The sequence below is a fragment of the Prinia subflava genome, chromosome 4, assembly GCF_021018805.1.
Source record: "Prinia subflava isolate CZ2003 ecotype Zambia chromosome 4, Cam_Psub_1.2, whole genome shotgun sequence".
NCBI lineage: Eukaryota > Metazoa > Chordata > Aves > Passeriformes > Cisticolidae > Prinia > Prinia subflava.
In genome coordinates this window covers 23,455,795-23,469,881 of record NC_086250.1, presented here as the reverse complement: position 1 = coordinate 23,469,881, position 14,087 = coordinate 23,455,795, and the positions used below count along the sequence as shown (strand labels likewise).

General features: G+C 42.6%; 1 protein-coding gene across 1 annotated transcript in view; it reads right to left on the bottom strand.

Annotated features, from left to right (window-relative positions):
* The window catches only part of EP300 (E1A binding protein p300), a 64,813-nt gene extending 53,738 nt beyond the window's left edge, over positions 1-11,075 (bottom strand). The window contains exon 1 of the mRNA XM_063395991.1: positions 10,937-11,075. Within this exon, the coding sequence (XP_063252061.1) occupies positions 10,937-11,030 (94 nt within the window). The 5' untranslated portion in view covers positions 11,031-11,075. The remainder of the gene's footprint in view (positions 1-10,936) is intronic.
* Between the last annotated feature and the right edge of the window lie 3,012 nt (positions 11,076-14,087).

Below are 14,087 nucleotides of genomic sequence, written 5' to 3'. Positions count from 1 at the left end.
CAAAATCTCAGATGACCATAAAGACGTATAGGACCTTGTGTATATCTAACACTTGCAATCCATTTCAGTCTTCTACATAGAACTCGTGCTCTAAAGGCCACTGTAGAGTTCTACCTATGACCAAGCCAAAAACTGTCAAGGTTGGGACAGGCAGCTAACAAACAATGTGTAAACAAGATCATATATAATCATACAAGAGCCAAAGGCACGGCTTAAGAGAATGGTGAGAAGTGTCCAGAGAATCAATTGACTTTCCAGTACACTGAGCCCACTGATACTCTTGCAATCTGCTTAATTAAGGATACGCACAAAGATTTCTCACTAACATAATGAAGCTTGTGGGACGGCAGAAGAGTAAGATTAGTCCTGCAAAGGTTTGTCCACCTTACTCATCATCTCTAGAGATCCTGACACAGGAAAATTGGGATGTAACAGAATAGACAGTATTCTGGCCTAAAGCCCAAAACTATCCAGTAATACACCGGAAGGATATGGCAGTGGTAGAGCTAAATCCCGATCTCAATCCTGATCTCAGTACAGCAGCACAGAGTGAGTTCCCATTATGCTGTTTATGGTATCATTCGTGTACTTCTTTCTACAGGTAACAAAAATATACAGAATAGATTTGCTGCTGTCACCCAAGAGGCAAAGAAAAGAATATCTCCTCAAAACAACATCTAAGTAGTAGACCCAAGAGTCTGTGATCATCTCAACATGCAAAAGCATATTATAAGTCCTTTTAGGAACTGTACCACTACTGAACAGTTAGCAAGTCTTTAGAGGGAGGGGAAAAAAAAAAAGAAAAAAAAAGGAGTCAAGAAACTGACCTAACTTGCCCTGGCTATATTAGATCTCTAGTGAGAAAATCAGGAAAGACAGTAGGAGCAAGTCCATCTCTGTCAGACGCAGTTCAGTTAGACTGGATTAAGTAGTATGAACCGTGCCCTAAACTGTGAAAAGGCAACTTCAAAAATCAATGTACTAACCTGCATTGCATACCACGGGGTGTCTTCTTGATTTTGGATTCTACTTCTGAAAGTCTGCCTTTGACAATGCCTAATCTGCAAGATGCAAGGAAACTGCCAGCCTGGCTTGAAAAGCCACCTGGCACCAAAATGGACTTTAAACTAATCTATCTATCTATCTATCTATATCTATATATATCTATATATAATAAACTAATAAACTAATATAATAATATATATGCAGAGTATGCAATCAAAATCCTTAAGTCAATAATACTTCAGTGTCTTATCAAGTAATCAATTTTCAAATCAGCTACAAAGTATTTGTTTCAAGTTAGTTTTACTGCAAGAGCACCTGGTAGCACCAATGATGCAATAGCTCTCAAAGCAGACAAGGCAGCAATTTATGACCATACTTATAAAGCAGGGAAAATATATCAATACTAACTACTTAGCAAGGAAATTAACAGGTGTTCAGGTGGCACATATGAGTTTCTTTTACATGCTTTCTAGCCTACAGTCAGGATTCTGTCATTTTCTCATTTTTGGATTAAGACAACAGACCTTCATTGACCTTTCTGAACGAAACAGAAATTCACGTCTATATGGAAATTATCGGATTTTAGCAAATAGTCTGCAGTGAATAATACTGGTTTTCTAGGAACTTCCCAACGTGCTACAAAATAGCAACACTTGGTTCTCACAGGTACCAACCCTCAGACCCAAGACATTCAAGAATTCAGTCTCAAGAGTTGGTACAAGCTGAAGGAAAAGCATCATATGTGATCAGCAATGCCTCAAGAACCCTGCATGGCAGATACGTTAGACAGCTGATGACTCCTGAGCCTACCTCTGTCAAACCAGCAAAGAGGTAAGAAACTCAACAGCTTCTGTCCATTTCCCATTTATTATATTCCAAACAGAGACACATCAACTTAAAACGCTGCTAAACGGTCACCTTTTACACAAATTTCTGAAGCCCAGCAACCTCTTAGTAGATCAACTTACATCACAGTCACTGGGTTTACAATGACACAAGCAGACAAGGCTCTATACAGGACACTGAATACAAAGCATGCATGTGACAGGGTTGACAGGAACCACAGATGATGTCTGACCACACAGAAAACACAACACCTTTGCTGTGCTTTCAGATAAAGAATAATAATAAGGTGTTGAGGTCAGTATATTCCCTGCATGGGGATAACTAAAGCTATCCATAACTGAACAGGGCCTTCAAGTAACAGAGGAAGTGCCCAGAAGATCCCATCAGTATTCCAGAGAAATCAGCCATTCAGGCCTGCAGTCAAGCACCAGCATTACAGGCCCTAAAATGTACTGTCTGAAATGTCCTCAAAACAAAACAAAATAAAACAAAGGCACCAGAACTCAAAATATAAAACCAGAAAAAGCAGGACAAGACACTGGGACAATCTTACAGGATAATCCTCAAGTATCCACAAAAATGCAGAAGCAAAGGTGAAGCACAGACTTGAAACAAAGTGCTAATAAAGTCATCAATTTCCAAGGCCTCTAACACGACAAAAAATTAAGCTAGACAAGTCCAGGTAGTTTTCTCAGGGAAGAAGAAAAAAAAAACCACAAAGAAAAACCCACATGCCTAAGAGGCATACACTAACCTGGTAGGAACTTTGCTACACTGCACTTTGGATATCAGACCATCAAATCCATTAAAAGAGGGGGCTTTTCATGTAGATCCTCTGTGAAGCCACAATTACCCAATAGTAACACAAGCTCTGCCAAAAATGTTCTAACTTAACATGTAGAACTAATTTAAATTCATCTACTAAATTGATTCAAAATGCAGGGGCAAAACATCCACATCAGCCTAAGATGTTAAGGTCTAGAGTGATCATTGCAGCTACTGCTTCCAAAATCCTCACACAGCACTCCCTGTGTAACCCTAATGGGAGGTGATCCCTTGCTCAACAACAACTGAGAATTTGTGTTCTGTATCAGGCTATTTGAGTAACAGTCTTCAGCGTTAGGCTTCAATATTAATTCTGTTCCCTGTAAGAAACTGGGAAAGCACTGCCACCTTCCTTCCCTGCCAATCCAGAAGAGACCTGAAATTCTTCACTGCATCAAGAAACATTATCATTTGAGGTAAGACTGTAAATCATACAAACAGAAAATATATTTTTAAAAACTTATTCAAATTACCTGGAAGACAACAAACACAAAGGCTAGCACTGGTAGCACACAATTTCTGGCACAAATATTTTTAAAAACAATCAAACATTTGTTGATCAAAATCCAATTCACCATCTAGAATGCACATGATTCCAAAATTAGTTGCAATAACCAGACATAAATATAAGTATTTTACAAATATGAACAACAACAACAAAAATCATTCTAAAGCATATCATTCAACATCTACTGAAGTCCTAAAATTAGGGCCTCACTCTCTTCATTTTTTAAGCTGTTCTAATCGCTATTCAAACACTGGTGTCAAACACATCAACTTTTGCTTATGGAAAATACTCTCAATTTTGTCACGTCTCAGTAACCTGCAAGTTTAAGTCATTCTTTTCCCAAACTAATACCAACCGAAATGCCTATTTTAGCAGACTCCGATAGATGCATTTTTGCAGCTTCAGAAGAAAACTGTATTAATAACAAACTTTTCTGTTTCATATTAAAAGTTCTTCAAAAAAACAGTATTTAGAGATACAGATGATAGCAGGAGTTAACCACAGAAAACCACAGTGAAAACACAATGGTTGTGAGTCTGTAATTTAGAATTGTATCTGTTCTAGGGAAATAGAAATGGTATAACCACATGGAAAAGACTGGGGTCAAAATTCAGGAACAGGTTATGTTTAAAGATTTAATATTACTTAAGAAAGAATTTCAGAGACATTTTTATTTATGTACCTGTTTATTCATGCTGTTTCACAAAGGTACTAGACTTGCCATCACTGGTAACCTTCATAAGATGAAGTTTAGACATTTTAATTCCAAAATGCTGAAGTCACATCATTAATAATTTCCTTGTGAACATGTTGGTATTTGCGCAAATTTCAATGGGCTACCTTTAACTTTAGTCAAAAGTCTCTAAATTAGTATTCTTATTCCCAGTGGCATCTGTGTATGCGCAGGTCTAGAAAGTTAGAGAAGCTGGTGGACAAAAACTGGGTACATGCAGATAGGATGGGAACACCCTTATGTACACAGAACACACTGAATTCATTTTAGAAGTGATTACAAACCAGTTTCAAGAAAACGGTAAAGTTTATTTCATTGTCAAGTTAACACAGGCTTTGAAATTATGCAATCTGCATATACAATTACTAAAAAATTAAGTTACTTTTCTGAGTTCATTCAACATTACTCCAGAGAAAAAGCAATGCTGAATTTATGTACAAAAAATATACAAGTAAACAAAATAATATAAGTCAGAAGATCAGACTTCATTATCTTAAGCCAGTAAAACCCCAGGTTTCCTGAAATTACATTCAGCAACATGTGAAAGGCATATTTTCTTCAGTAAAATTTGTACTGAGCAAGCCATATGCCATCATTTTGCTGGAATTTTACTTTTTATTAGGCTTCCAAAAAGGAAAAATCCCTGAAAATTACTGTCTTTTAATTCATTAAAACAGTAGGAGTGTGTTACAATCTCTCTTAAAACAACAGAAACTGTCTATTCAGTGGTATTCAGAAGTGCTACAAAAATGGAAACAGCCAATCTTGACTCTGCAAGCAGAGACAATTCAAAACTCCTATCCTTAGATGTCTTACGGGAATGCAATGGGAATGCAATAGGAATGCAACAAAAGATGCAGTACCGAGGTGTTACACACTATCAAATGGGAAAAGAGCTAAATCTTTATCTGCCCCATGTCCAATGACTACTAATAGAAAATAATCTGTTTTTCAAGGTTCTGTAGCTAACTTGCACTTTTTAATGAAAATCTTAGACTGGTGTCCAATTACATGTGCTTGATGTCAGGTGTTTACAGAACAGCATCAACTGAGCAACAAGTTACTGTGGTTTGAGTCCACCAGAATTCAACATTCCTTCTAATTTTCTTCAAAAAGAAGAAAGTATGTGATTGAAGGAGAATATTGCACATCGAGTTTTTAAGAGAACTTTAAATACATTCATATGCCAGTCCATTTAAAGAAAACTTGTTGCTATTTAGGAAGAGAACAATAGGTTTTCAGATACTGTTCAGGGGGAGGATATCTGCCCTAGTTTAAGTTATACCTAAAGTGCTACAAATTCAAGGCAGCCACTGAAGTAGGTTTTTGTTTTTGGTTTTTTTTTTTAATCAGGCACACCACCATATGCAGAGACCTATTTTACTTCAGCCTGCTGCTACCGCTTAAGTAAAGACAGAAAAACAAAATCCTTGGAGACAGGTGTGCATTGTTTAGTTGCCAGTGAAATCTACAGAGCAAAATTACTCCATTTGTCAAATAATAAATCTAAGCGATTTTTGGGCAAACCCTCTCAAAAGCACAAATTCAAGTGATGAGAAAGGTTGAAGTAGTAGCATTACACAGTTGGAACAAGCACTGAAAGGCTGCTTCTGCTAAGAAAGACACTGGGGAGTCACACTGGAGATCACCAAGTAGCCTACAGAGAAGATGCAGGAAATATACACTAAATCACACAAAATTCAAATTTAATAATAAAGTGGTTTTCCAAAGTTATAAAGATATAAAGTTACAAAAAACCAAAATTCCTACAGTAGTTCAGCATTTAGCCCCAGTATCTTATTAGACCTGCATCCCCCAAAAACTTATACTAACACATAGAGTCTGATAGACCCTCCCCAGATAAAATTTGGTTTTCTGCAAATGCACAAGTGACCAATAACCTGAACTCAAGGCAAGCTCTGCTCTAGGACTCTGTGGAACAAGACGGAAAAATTAGATTTTTTTTAAATCTAGGATTTAAATTTTCAAGTGTTCTCCTAAACAAAGGTTTTTTCCTGCAATATTAAATTTGTGAATCTAATTTAAAATTGCAATTGTAAACTGGTTTTCCATTCTCAAAAGCTTTTTATCTCTAGGTGCTCAACATTTAGTTTTACACCGTGATATGTTTGGTACTTGTGTTGGAGTGAGTATTTATTTTATTGAAAAATTAGGTACCTTTCTAACACTGCTCAGAAAAAGCACCTACCTATGCCAGAGTCTGGTGAAATGGTGAAAGACACAAAAGAATAGGTACAGGAGTTTGGAAACCCACAAGGTTCAAAAGTCTGTGTGGTTTTCCTTTAAAAAATCATTAAGCACTATATGAATGATTGGTTTACTTTTAAAGAAGTCTCTCAGACTTAAATTTTCTTGATTTTTATTCCTAATACAGTTACTTCAAGAGCCTGTTTAGCTACACAGCAAAGACACTCATTTTTACCACACAAGCATCGACCACTGCAATACCTGACTTACAGTATATGCCATCCATCAAATGACATATAAGGCAAAACCAGCAAGAAATACGGCTTTTAACAAGAAGGGATGAAAACATTTAACTGATGGCTGTCAGTTAAATGCAGCTAATAATTTGGTCTTTAACGTAAGGTAGAAAACAGATTGATGAAAAGTTGTTCATTTTAAATGTAGTATATACAAACGCTGGCAAAAACCACACAGCTCTCAGAAAACAGAATTGAAAAGTGCAGTGAGGCAAGATTAATACAACTGAAAATACAATACATTTTGAGAAAAGAAACATCCTGATCCATTTGGAACAAATGAAAGATGAGTATCAGTCAAAACTGCAGTAGTCAAGAAGAGAAGTCTCATTACAAGTCTTAGACATTTGTTGTGAGGGAGAGTAAAATTTTAAAGGTCAGAAACAGTTTCTGACAAAAATGAACATCCAGACTTTACAAAAGATGGATACTTAAGGGAGATTGAAGTTGTGCTATTGCGCAGAAAAACATAACTTTTGGATATAGTAAACTGAAGGATGTTAAGGCACGTACCACAAATACATTCTCTGATCTTTGATATAACACATATGCCAATTAATTGTAGAAAACTGACTTCCAGTGTCCCAGCAAGCCTGAAACACTAAGCAATTAAAATCTTATTTTCAGATCTAGCAGCCTGAAGACATGATACTATACAAACACACTGCAGCAGGGAGTGTAGTCCATTTTTATTGTGAAGAAACACTGCAGTTCTGAACCCAGGGCCCAAAACACTTTCCCAGTTCACAGAAAGAAGGTTATTTCTAAGCGGGAGGAGGAATGCAGAGGGCGGGGCGGGGAGAGGGGGAATACGATTAAACTCTCCTGCCCTGAATATACCACATAGAAATCTGTACATAGGAATTTCAGCACATCTTCATTACAGCAGGAAAAGTTGGGAGATACACAAATAAAAAGACACCTCCCCACTCCACTCCCCCAAAAATACCAAAACAAGTGGTTTAAAGCATCCAATTAAAAATATATCTTAAGAAACAACTTTCACACATTTTACTCCCAGAGGTAATTCCTCAGGATGCACTCACATTATTCTGTTATAGTGGAGGGACTAATATCCACCAGTTTGCTAATAAAGTTTAAGAAAGTCTTGTCAGAGTAGGTACAACATATCAAAAATGTTGCTACCAGTTAGTAAAGGTGAGCAAAGGAGCTACATTGGCAATATAGCTAGTGTCCTCTTCTGTCAATGTAACCCAGTGTAACCATACTGGTACAGAAGTGTGACAAAGTCACTGCTGTCACCAAAAGATGACCCCACTGTAGAGTTGTAATGGCCCTCAGAAAACTTAAGCCCCGGACAAGATACACAGATCATTACCATTCTTCTTTGCAACAAATTTAACACTTAAACAGGAAAAAACAAAACAAACAAAGAAACAAATAACCCCTACGTAGTTCAAGGGAATCCCACACAGTCCTGTCTCTGAAATTATTCTAGAGTTACACAACATTAAAGAAAAAATGAGACTATTCAAAAACTCTAATATACTACATTGAAAGTACCACAACTTTCTAAACTACTTCAAAACGTTTCTTACAAAACGTGCTACAAACTTTTCAGTTTGCCTCCTAAAGGATGGATTGGCATCAATAAAGCAACTTAAAAGCACACTAACACAGTATGTTCCACGGCAAAGCAAATTCTGAGCAGGGAACACATGAACCATCTATAACTTTTAAGACAGAAAAAGATGCAGCACTGCCACAAAAGTTGAAAATGCAAGTACATTTGGCTGCTGCCCATAGATTCAAGCATATTGGGAAAATCTCTGTTTACTTCTTTTTAGAAAGAACCACTCCACCAACATTGGAGTTTAGTACACTCCAGGCCCAGAATATGAGTATCATCCAGGCCTACAGTGAAAACATAAGTCAGGGACTCCTCTTAGTCTTCAATATAAATATACTTAACATCTGCAAGTTTGGGAATTATTTAACAGGACCCAGTCATCATTTTTACATATCTAACAAACTAAAATGTTTCAAATTGAGAAACTAATCAAAAAGTTAACAGCAAAAACAGTACCATGCAAAGGTCCTGCAAAAAGTTTCAACAGCGCACGTTTCTTGTCTTTTTCCTTCCCTCTGATGGTGCTGAAAATCTAGCAGTTTTTAAGAGTGCTTGAGTAAGTACATGAGCACCATGTTACTTATTTCCTACAATTAACTGAGGAGTGAGGATAATAGATTTTATGAGTAGATTTTACTTAATGACAGCTGCTTGCACTATTTCAAAGCAAATTAACCAGCAGATAGGTTAAAAATTGTAAACCTCAAAGCAGTTTCAACAGAAGTATGACAAAACAAACTGCAGTCTCAAGCAGCAAATGAAAATATCTAACCCTAAAAATATATTAATTGGTTCACAGTTGGATTTTGTTTACAGAAATAGATATTCTATGTCATGTTAAAAAACAACAGAAAGTAAAGCTGTCCCATATTCACATAATTAGTTGGCAATTAAAAAAAAAGCCAGAAGATTAAGAACTCTTTAGTAGGTCTTATGTAGCATATATGAAGTGTTTGAATCAGTATAAACCTCTGCATAGCTATCAGATGACGACAATCCAAATCACTTTGGAAAAAAATGAAACTGTCTGAAACTTACTAAAACTGTCCAGTCTCTACTGTTCCACCAAAACTGTAAAAAGTTCATTTATTAACTATAAAAAGCTGCACAGAAAGTCAACAACTAAAGACTAAGTATTCTGTGAAAGTCTGCACCTGTTAAACTGAAATACATTCACAGATTATCTCACCCTTATTTGATCACAAATGTCTGAACTTAGATGTGTTCATTTGAATCAAAATGTGCCTCTTTCATATTTTAAAGTATCAGAACTTTTCTCACAAAATATTTTTATTTCACGTCTCTAAAATAACCACTATCAAGACAAACTAAAAACGGTTGGTATTGAATTAACGGCTCTTTTCCAAATCTAGCACAAAAACAATCAACAACTGGTTCTAGCTAAAGAGTAGCTTCTCCAACCCTCTTCTACTCTCTTACTAGAGACCTGGTGATATTAGGAATAGTCATGTACTCCAATTACAACATAATATTGGCTGTAGTTAGTATGCACTAAAAGTTACACACAAACTTTTCAAAACTAATATGTCATTTACTACGAATAGAAAAGACAAAATCAAAATTTTAGAGATGATCCCAAGTAGAATCACATCCACTGCTCAAACACCTGCTATTAAAACCTGGTTAATTGTCAGAGAGCTTTTCACAATAAACAAAACAAAACAAAAAACCAAACTAAACGAACAAAAAAGCGCAACACAACAAACAAACCCCACACCTCTTCCCTTGTCTTGTCAGTTGTCAACTGCATTAAACAAGAACACTGATGCCTTCAGAAATGCCACCACTCACCAGACTGGCAGGAGGAGGCCTCCTCCGTATCCCATAGGCTAATAGGATCTAATGTGAGTTCAAAGAAACTCCTGTGGGACAGGTAACAGTATTCTCATAGCAAAATGACACCAAATACTCACTCGCTTCATGAGAACCATTAAAAAGCTGAACAGCGCTTCCTCCCTCCTCCCAGTTTAACCGGTTCATATTTGCTAGGGATTTTAGGGACACCTGAAATTTCCATGCTCTAGCTTGCCTTTGCAACATCATCAAAGACCTTTGCAGGACTGCAGAGATGTCCTTTTTCTCTTCATAGCTCCTAAGGCCACAGGGGAATTTCAGACATCTTGGTCGTGCAGCAAAGAAACATGCAAAATGAGCTCCACTCCATACTGATTCTTAATGCAAATAAGGTGAAATGAAATTTCATCTCTAGGAAGGTAGGAGTCTCAATAAATCTTATGCCACAAGCATGGCATCTGGATTTTGCTTTTAGCTGTTTTTCCTAAAGCCGATGGTCTACTTGAATCAGAAAAGCAGTATTTTCATACACTTCAGCAAGGAAGAATAATGAAGAGTTGTAAAAAGTAAATCATATAAGCAGACTGCACATAATGAAAAAAGAAAAATAGCAGAGAAACAAAACTCTCGTTTCTAAACAAGCTGTAAAAGAACCCTGTATACGTGAAATAAAATACAAAAACAAGACATTTGTGTGTACACACGTAATTCAACAATAAAGTGTACATCGTCTTTAGCACTACTTCGTATCTCTGCAACTGGCACTATGCTTAGCAAGGAGCTCGGTAATCGCTACTATTGTGAAAGACATGAAAACGACGATCTGTTAAGTCCTATCTGCAGCTGATCAAAAGCACAATAAACTGAACAGCTTTGCTTTCAATCACTTCCAAAAAACCAGAAGGGCAAAAACATCTGAACATCCTCCCTATGCCATTAATGCAAATAGCTTCAAATGGAGCGAGAACAGACGAAACAGACGGGAAGGAGAAAGGCAGGCTCGAGCTAACAGCAGCAAAAGGGAGGGGGAGTTTTAGGCAAAAGAGAAGAGAAAAGGGCAGTAATTGCGGCACCGAGAAGTGGGGAGGGTCTGGGGCTCCAAGACTGACCTGTGCCGTCGCTGGCGGACACGGAGAGCGCCGGTGAAGAGAGTTTAGGCCGCTTGGCTGAAGGCGGGCCCGGCTCCACCACATTCTCGGCCATTTTTAATTTTTTAGACAATCACTCGGAGCAGAGAGAAGGTGGGGGTGAACCCCAAAACCTTCACGTTCTTCTGGCGCCCCGAGTCAGCTGAAGAACAACAATAACGCTGCGAGTGAGCAAGGAGGATCTGGCGGAGAAGGGGGGGCCAAGTTCCCCTTTTTCTGCTCCTCGGGCTCTGGGAGGGCGGCAGCGGAGAAGCTGGGAGAGGTGGGAGCTGGGGCGGGCAGGGGTGAGGCCTCTTCCCTCAGGAGAAAGAGGCTGAACGCAGACGGGAAGAGCAGGTAAAGCCTCAAAAAAAAAAAAAAAGGCTGTTTTTTGTGGTTGTTGTTGTTGTTTTTAGTAAAATTAATCCCGGCTGTTGTACTGGTGCTTTTTCGCCGCCGCCGCCACCACCATCATCATCTTCATCCTTCGAGGGGTCTCCTCCTCCTGCTGCCTCCTCACCGCCGCCATCAGCCTCTTCCTCCTCGGCGCCGTTCTCCTCCTCCTCATCGCCACAAGGAGGCGGGCGAAGGAGGGGAGAGGAGGAGGAAAAAAGAAAAAAGATCACCGTCCTCTAGCAGCGGTTCCTTCCCCCTCCAACACCACCCCGCGAAAAAATACCCACCGCCAGCGACAAGGCTGCGGGGGAGGAGGCGGGGGGAGTGGCACGGCGTGCGAGGGGTCCCCAGTTCCACTCTTCTTCCTTGCCTGGCGCTAATGGCTGCAGAAAGGGGAGCTGTAAGGATGAGGAAGGTGAGGATAAGTCCCAGGAGTCTCCGCTTCACATCTTGTGCAGGAAAGGAGGGGTTGTTGTCCTGATGGAGGCAGCACCGATTGCGGGATGGGAAGGTGGGGGGCGGGTTTCAACACCCTTTCTGTCCCCCCGTTTTCTTTCTCCTTCCTCTTTCTCTCGTTCGCAGCAGCAGGCTGCCCCCCCTCTCCGGCGCAGGCAGAGAGGCCGATCCCACAGCCGCGGCAGGAGGAGGAGGAAGAAGCCGGCCCCTCCCGCCCTCTCTGCCTACCTTCCCGGGCGGCCGAGGATGGTGGCAGGGAGGGGGCAGCCTGTCTCAGCTCCCTCGGACCCACGGGCGATGCGGGGTGCGATGAGCGAGGGAGGAGACCCTTGGCCGCTGTTCGGACGCGGTGGGGACTCTCCTTTCGCCTCTGCGAGGGTGGGAAAGGGAGCGAAGAGGTTGATAGACGGGTGGGAAGGGAGACCGCGCAGCGACCCCTCCGAGAAGAGGATTAAGAGGTAAAATTAAAATAATAAAACAAGAGAAAAAAACACAGCGCGGAAGGCCGAGGGATTTGTCCCGGAATGGTCGGGCGGGGGAGGGGGTCCCCGGCGCTGCCCGGCGGGGGTGGCCGGGGCGGGACGGCGGCAGCGCGGGGGCCGAGCGCAGGGTCCCTACTGCCCCTGCCTGGTGCTCTGGGGGCGTGTGTGCGGGCAAAGCGGGGGCGGAGGGCAGCGGGGAGAGACAGAATTCTGGGAAAAGGAGAAGAGAGAAAAGGAAACAGATAGAAAGAAAATAGCGAGGGGACGGGCAGGCTGGGGTGGGGGTGGGGGGGGGGGGGGGGGGCGACGTCTGGGCTCCTCGCTTCTCTCCCCGTCCCCTGTCCGAGCCCCTGGATCTCTGTGCGCTGCCCTCCCCCTCGCTCGCCCCGTCCGGCTCGGCCTCTCGCTCCCTTCTCCTCCCTCCGTCGCTCACACACAAACAAAATGGCGGCTGTTGTTCCTTCGCTCTCCCGAGCCCTCGGAGGGAAGCGGCGGTAGCGGCGGCAGCCGGAAATGAGCCAAGAGAACACGGGGGGCGGGGCCGCCACCAGGGGCGTGGTCAGTCCTGCGGGCGGGGACAGGGTGGGGCGGGCCTCGGCGGCTCTAGCGCACACAATGGAACGCGGGGCGCCGGCGGGATGGAGGGAGTGGGACCGCCCCAGCCACCGTCACGAGACCACGTTCGTCCAATCAGCGCTTGCCTCTCGCTGGGCTCTTCCGCAAACTCCACTGGCCCCGCCGCTTAAAGGCGAAGGATTTTTTTCACTAAAAAAAAAAAAAAAAGCCTGCTTCTTCCTGCCCCGCCCCACACTCCGTTATCTGTCGGCCCAAAAGTGCGCGGTGTAGGCCTGGGGGAGCCACGGCAGACCCTGCGGTCGCCCCCTGCGGCCTTCCCGTCCTGCTCCACCACCCGATGCCTGCTGCTCGGACCGGTGGGCTGAGGCGACGACGGGAAGAGCGCGGTTCTTTCGCCGCTCCCTTCCTTCATTCCCTCCTCGGCTGCCGGCTCCCGGCCGGTTCCCCGCAGCGCCGGCGGGTGGGGCGCTCTTGCCGCCGATCCCGGGCCATGCTGCGCCACAGACATGGCAGGCCGGGCCGGCAGCTCTCGTAGCGAGCAGAGGCTGGGGAGCGGGGCTCGCACCTCGAGGTGGGCGGGTGCATGTGGGAATCCCAGAATCACAGAGTAAGTTAGGTTAGAAAAGGCCTCGGAGGTCATCGAGTCCAATCTGTGACCGAACACCACCATGTCAACCAGATCATGGCACTGAGTGCCACGTCCAGTCTTTCGTTAAACACCCCCAGGAACGGAGACTCCAGCAGCTCCCAATGCCTAACTGGCCTTTCTGTGAATAAATTCCTGCTAATCTGGGGGCGCTCTGTACTGCCCATACCGGGCGTGTCCAGAGCTGCCTCAGGCTGCCTTCGGCGTTACAAAACATAAACAACAGCCCAACCCTCCACACTTTTATGCCAAAGGGTGAATAAACCCACAAGCCCCGCGCTCTTTGCCAGACCCCCGCGTGTGCCGGGGATGGTCCACGGCACGGTATGAGGGATCGCAGAACCCTGACAGCGCACCTGCCCCTCAGAGGGGCTGTCGCAAGCACAGGTGACACTGGCGCAGTCCTTTACCAGCTCTCTAAGCCCCTGAGCCGTCCCAGAGGTTACGGACCCGCCACAGGTTTTCATCAAATCTCTGAGGGCTCATCCGTGAGGAAATGCCCCATCCTGGCATTTCCCTTCGGTGCATTTGGACTCCGTCGGGCTGCACACCATTACGGTATAGAAGTGGAAAGGAA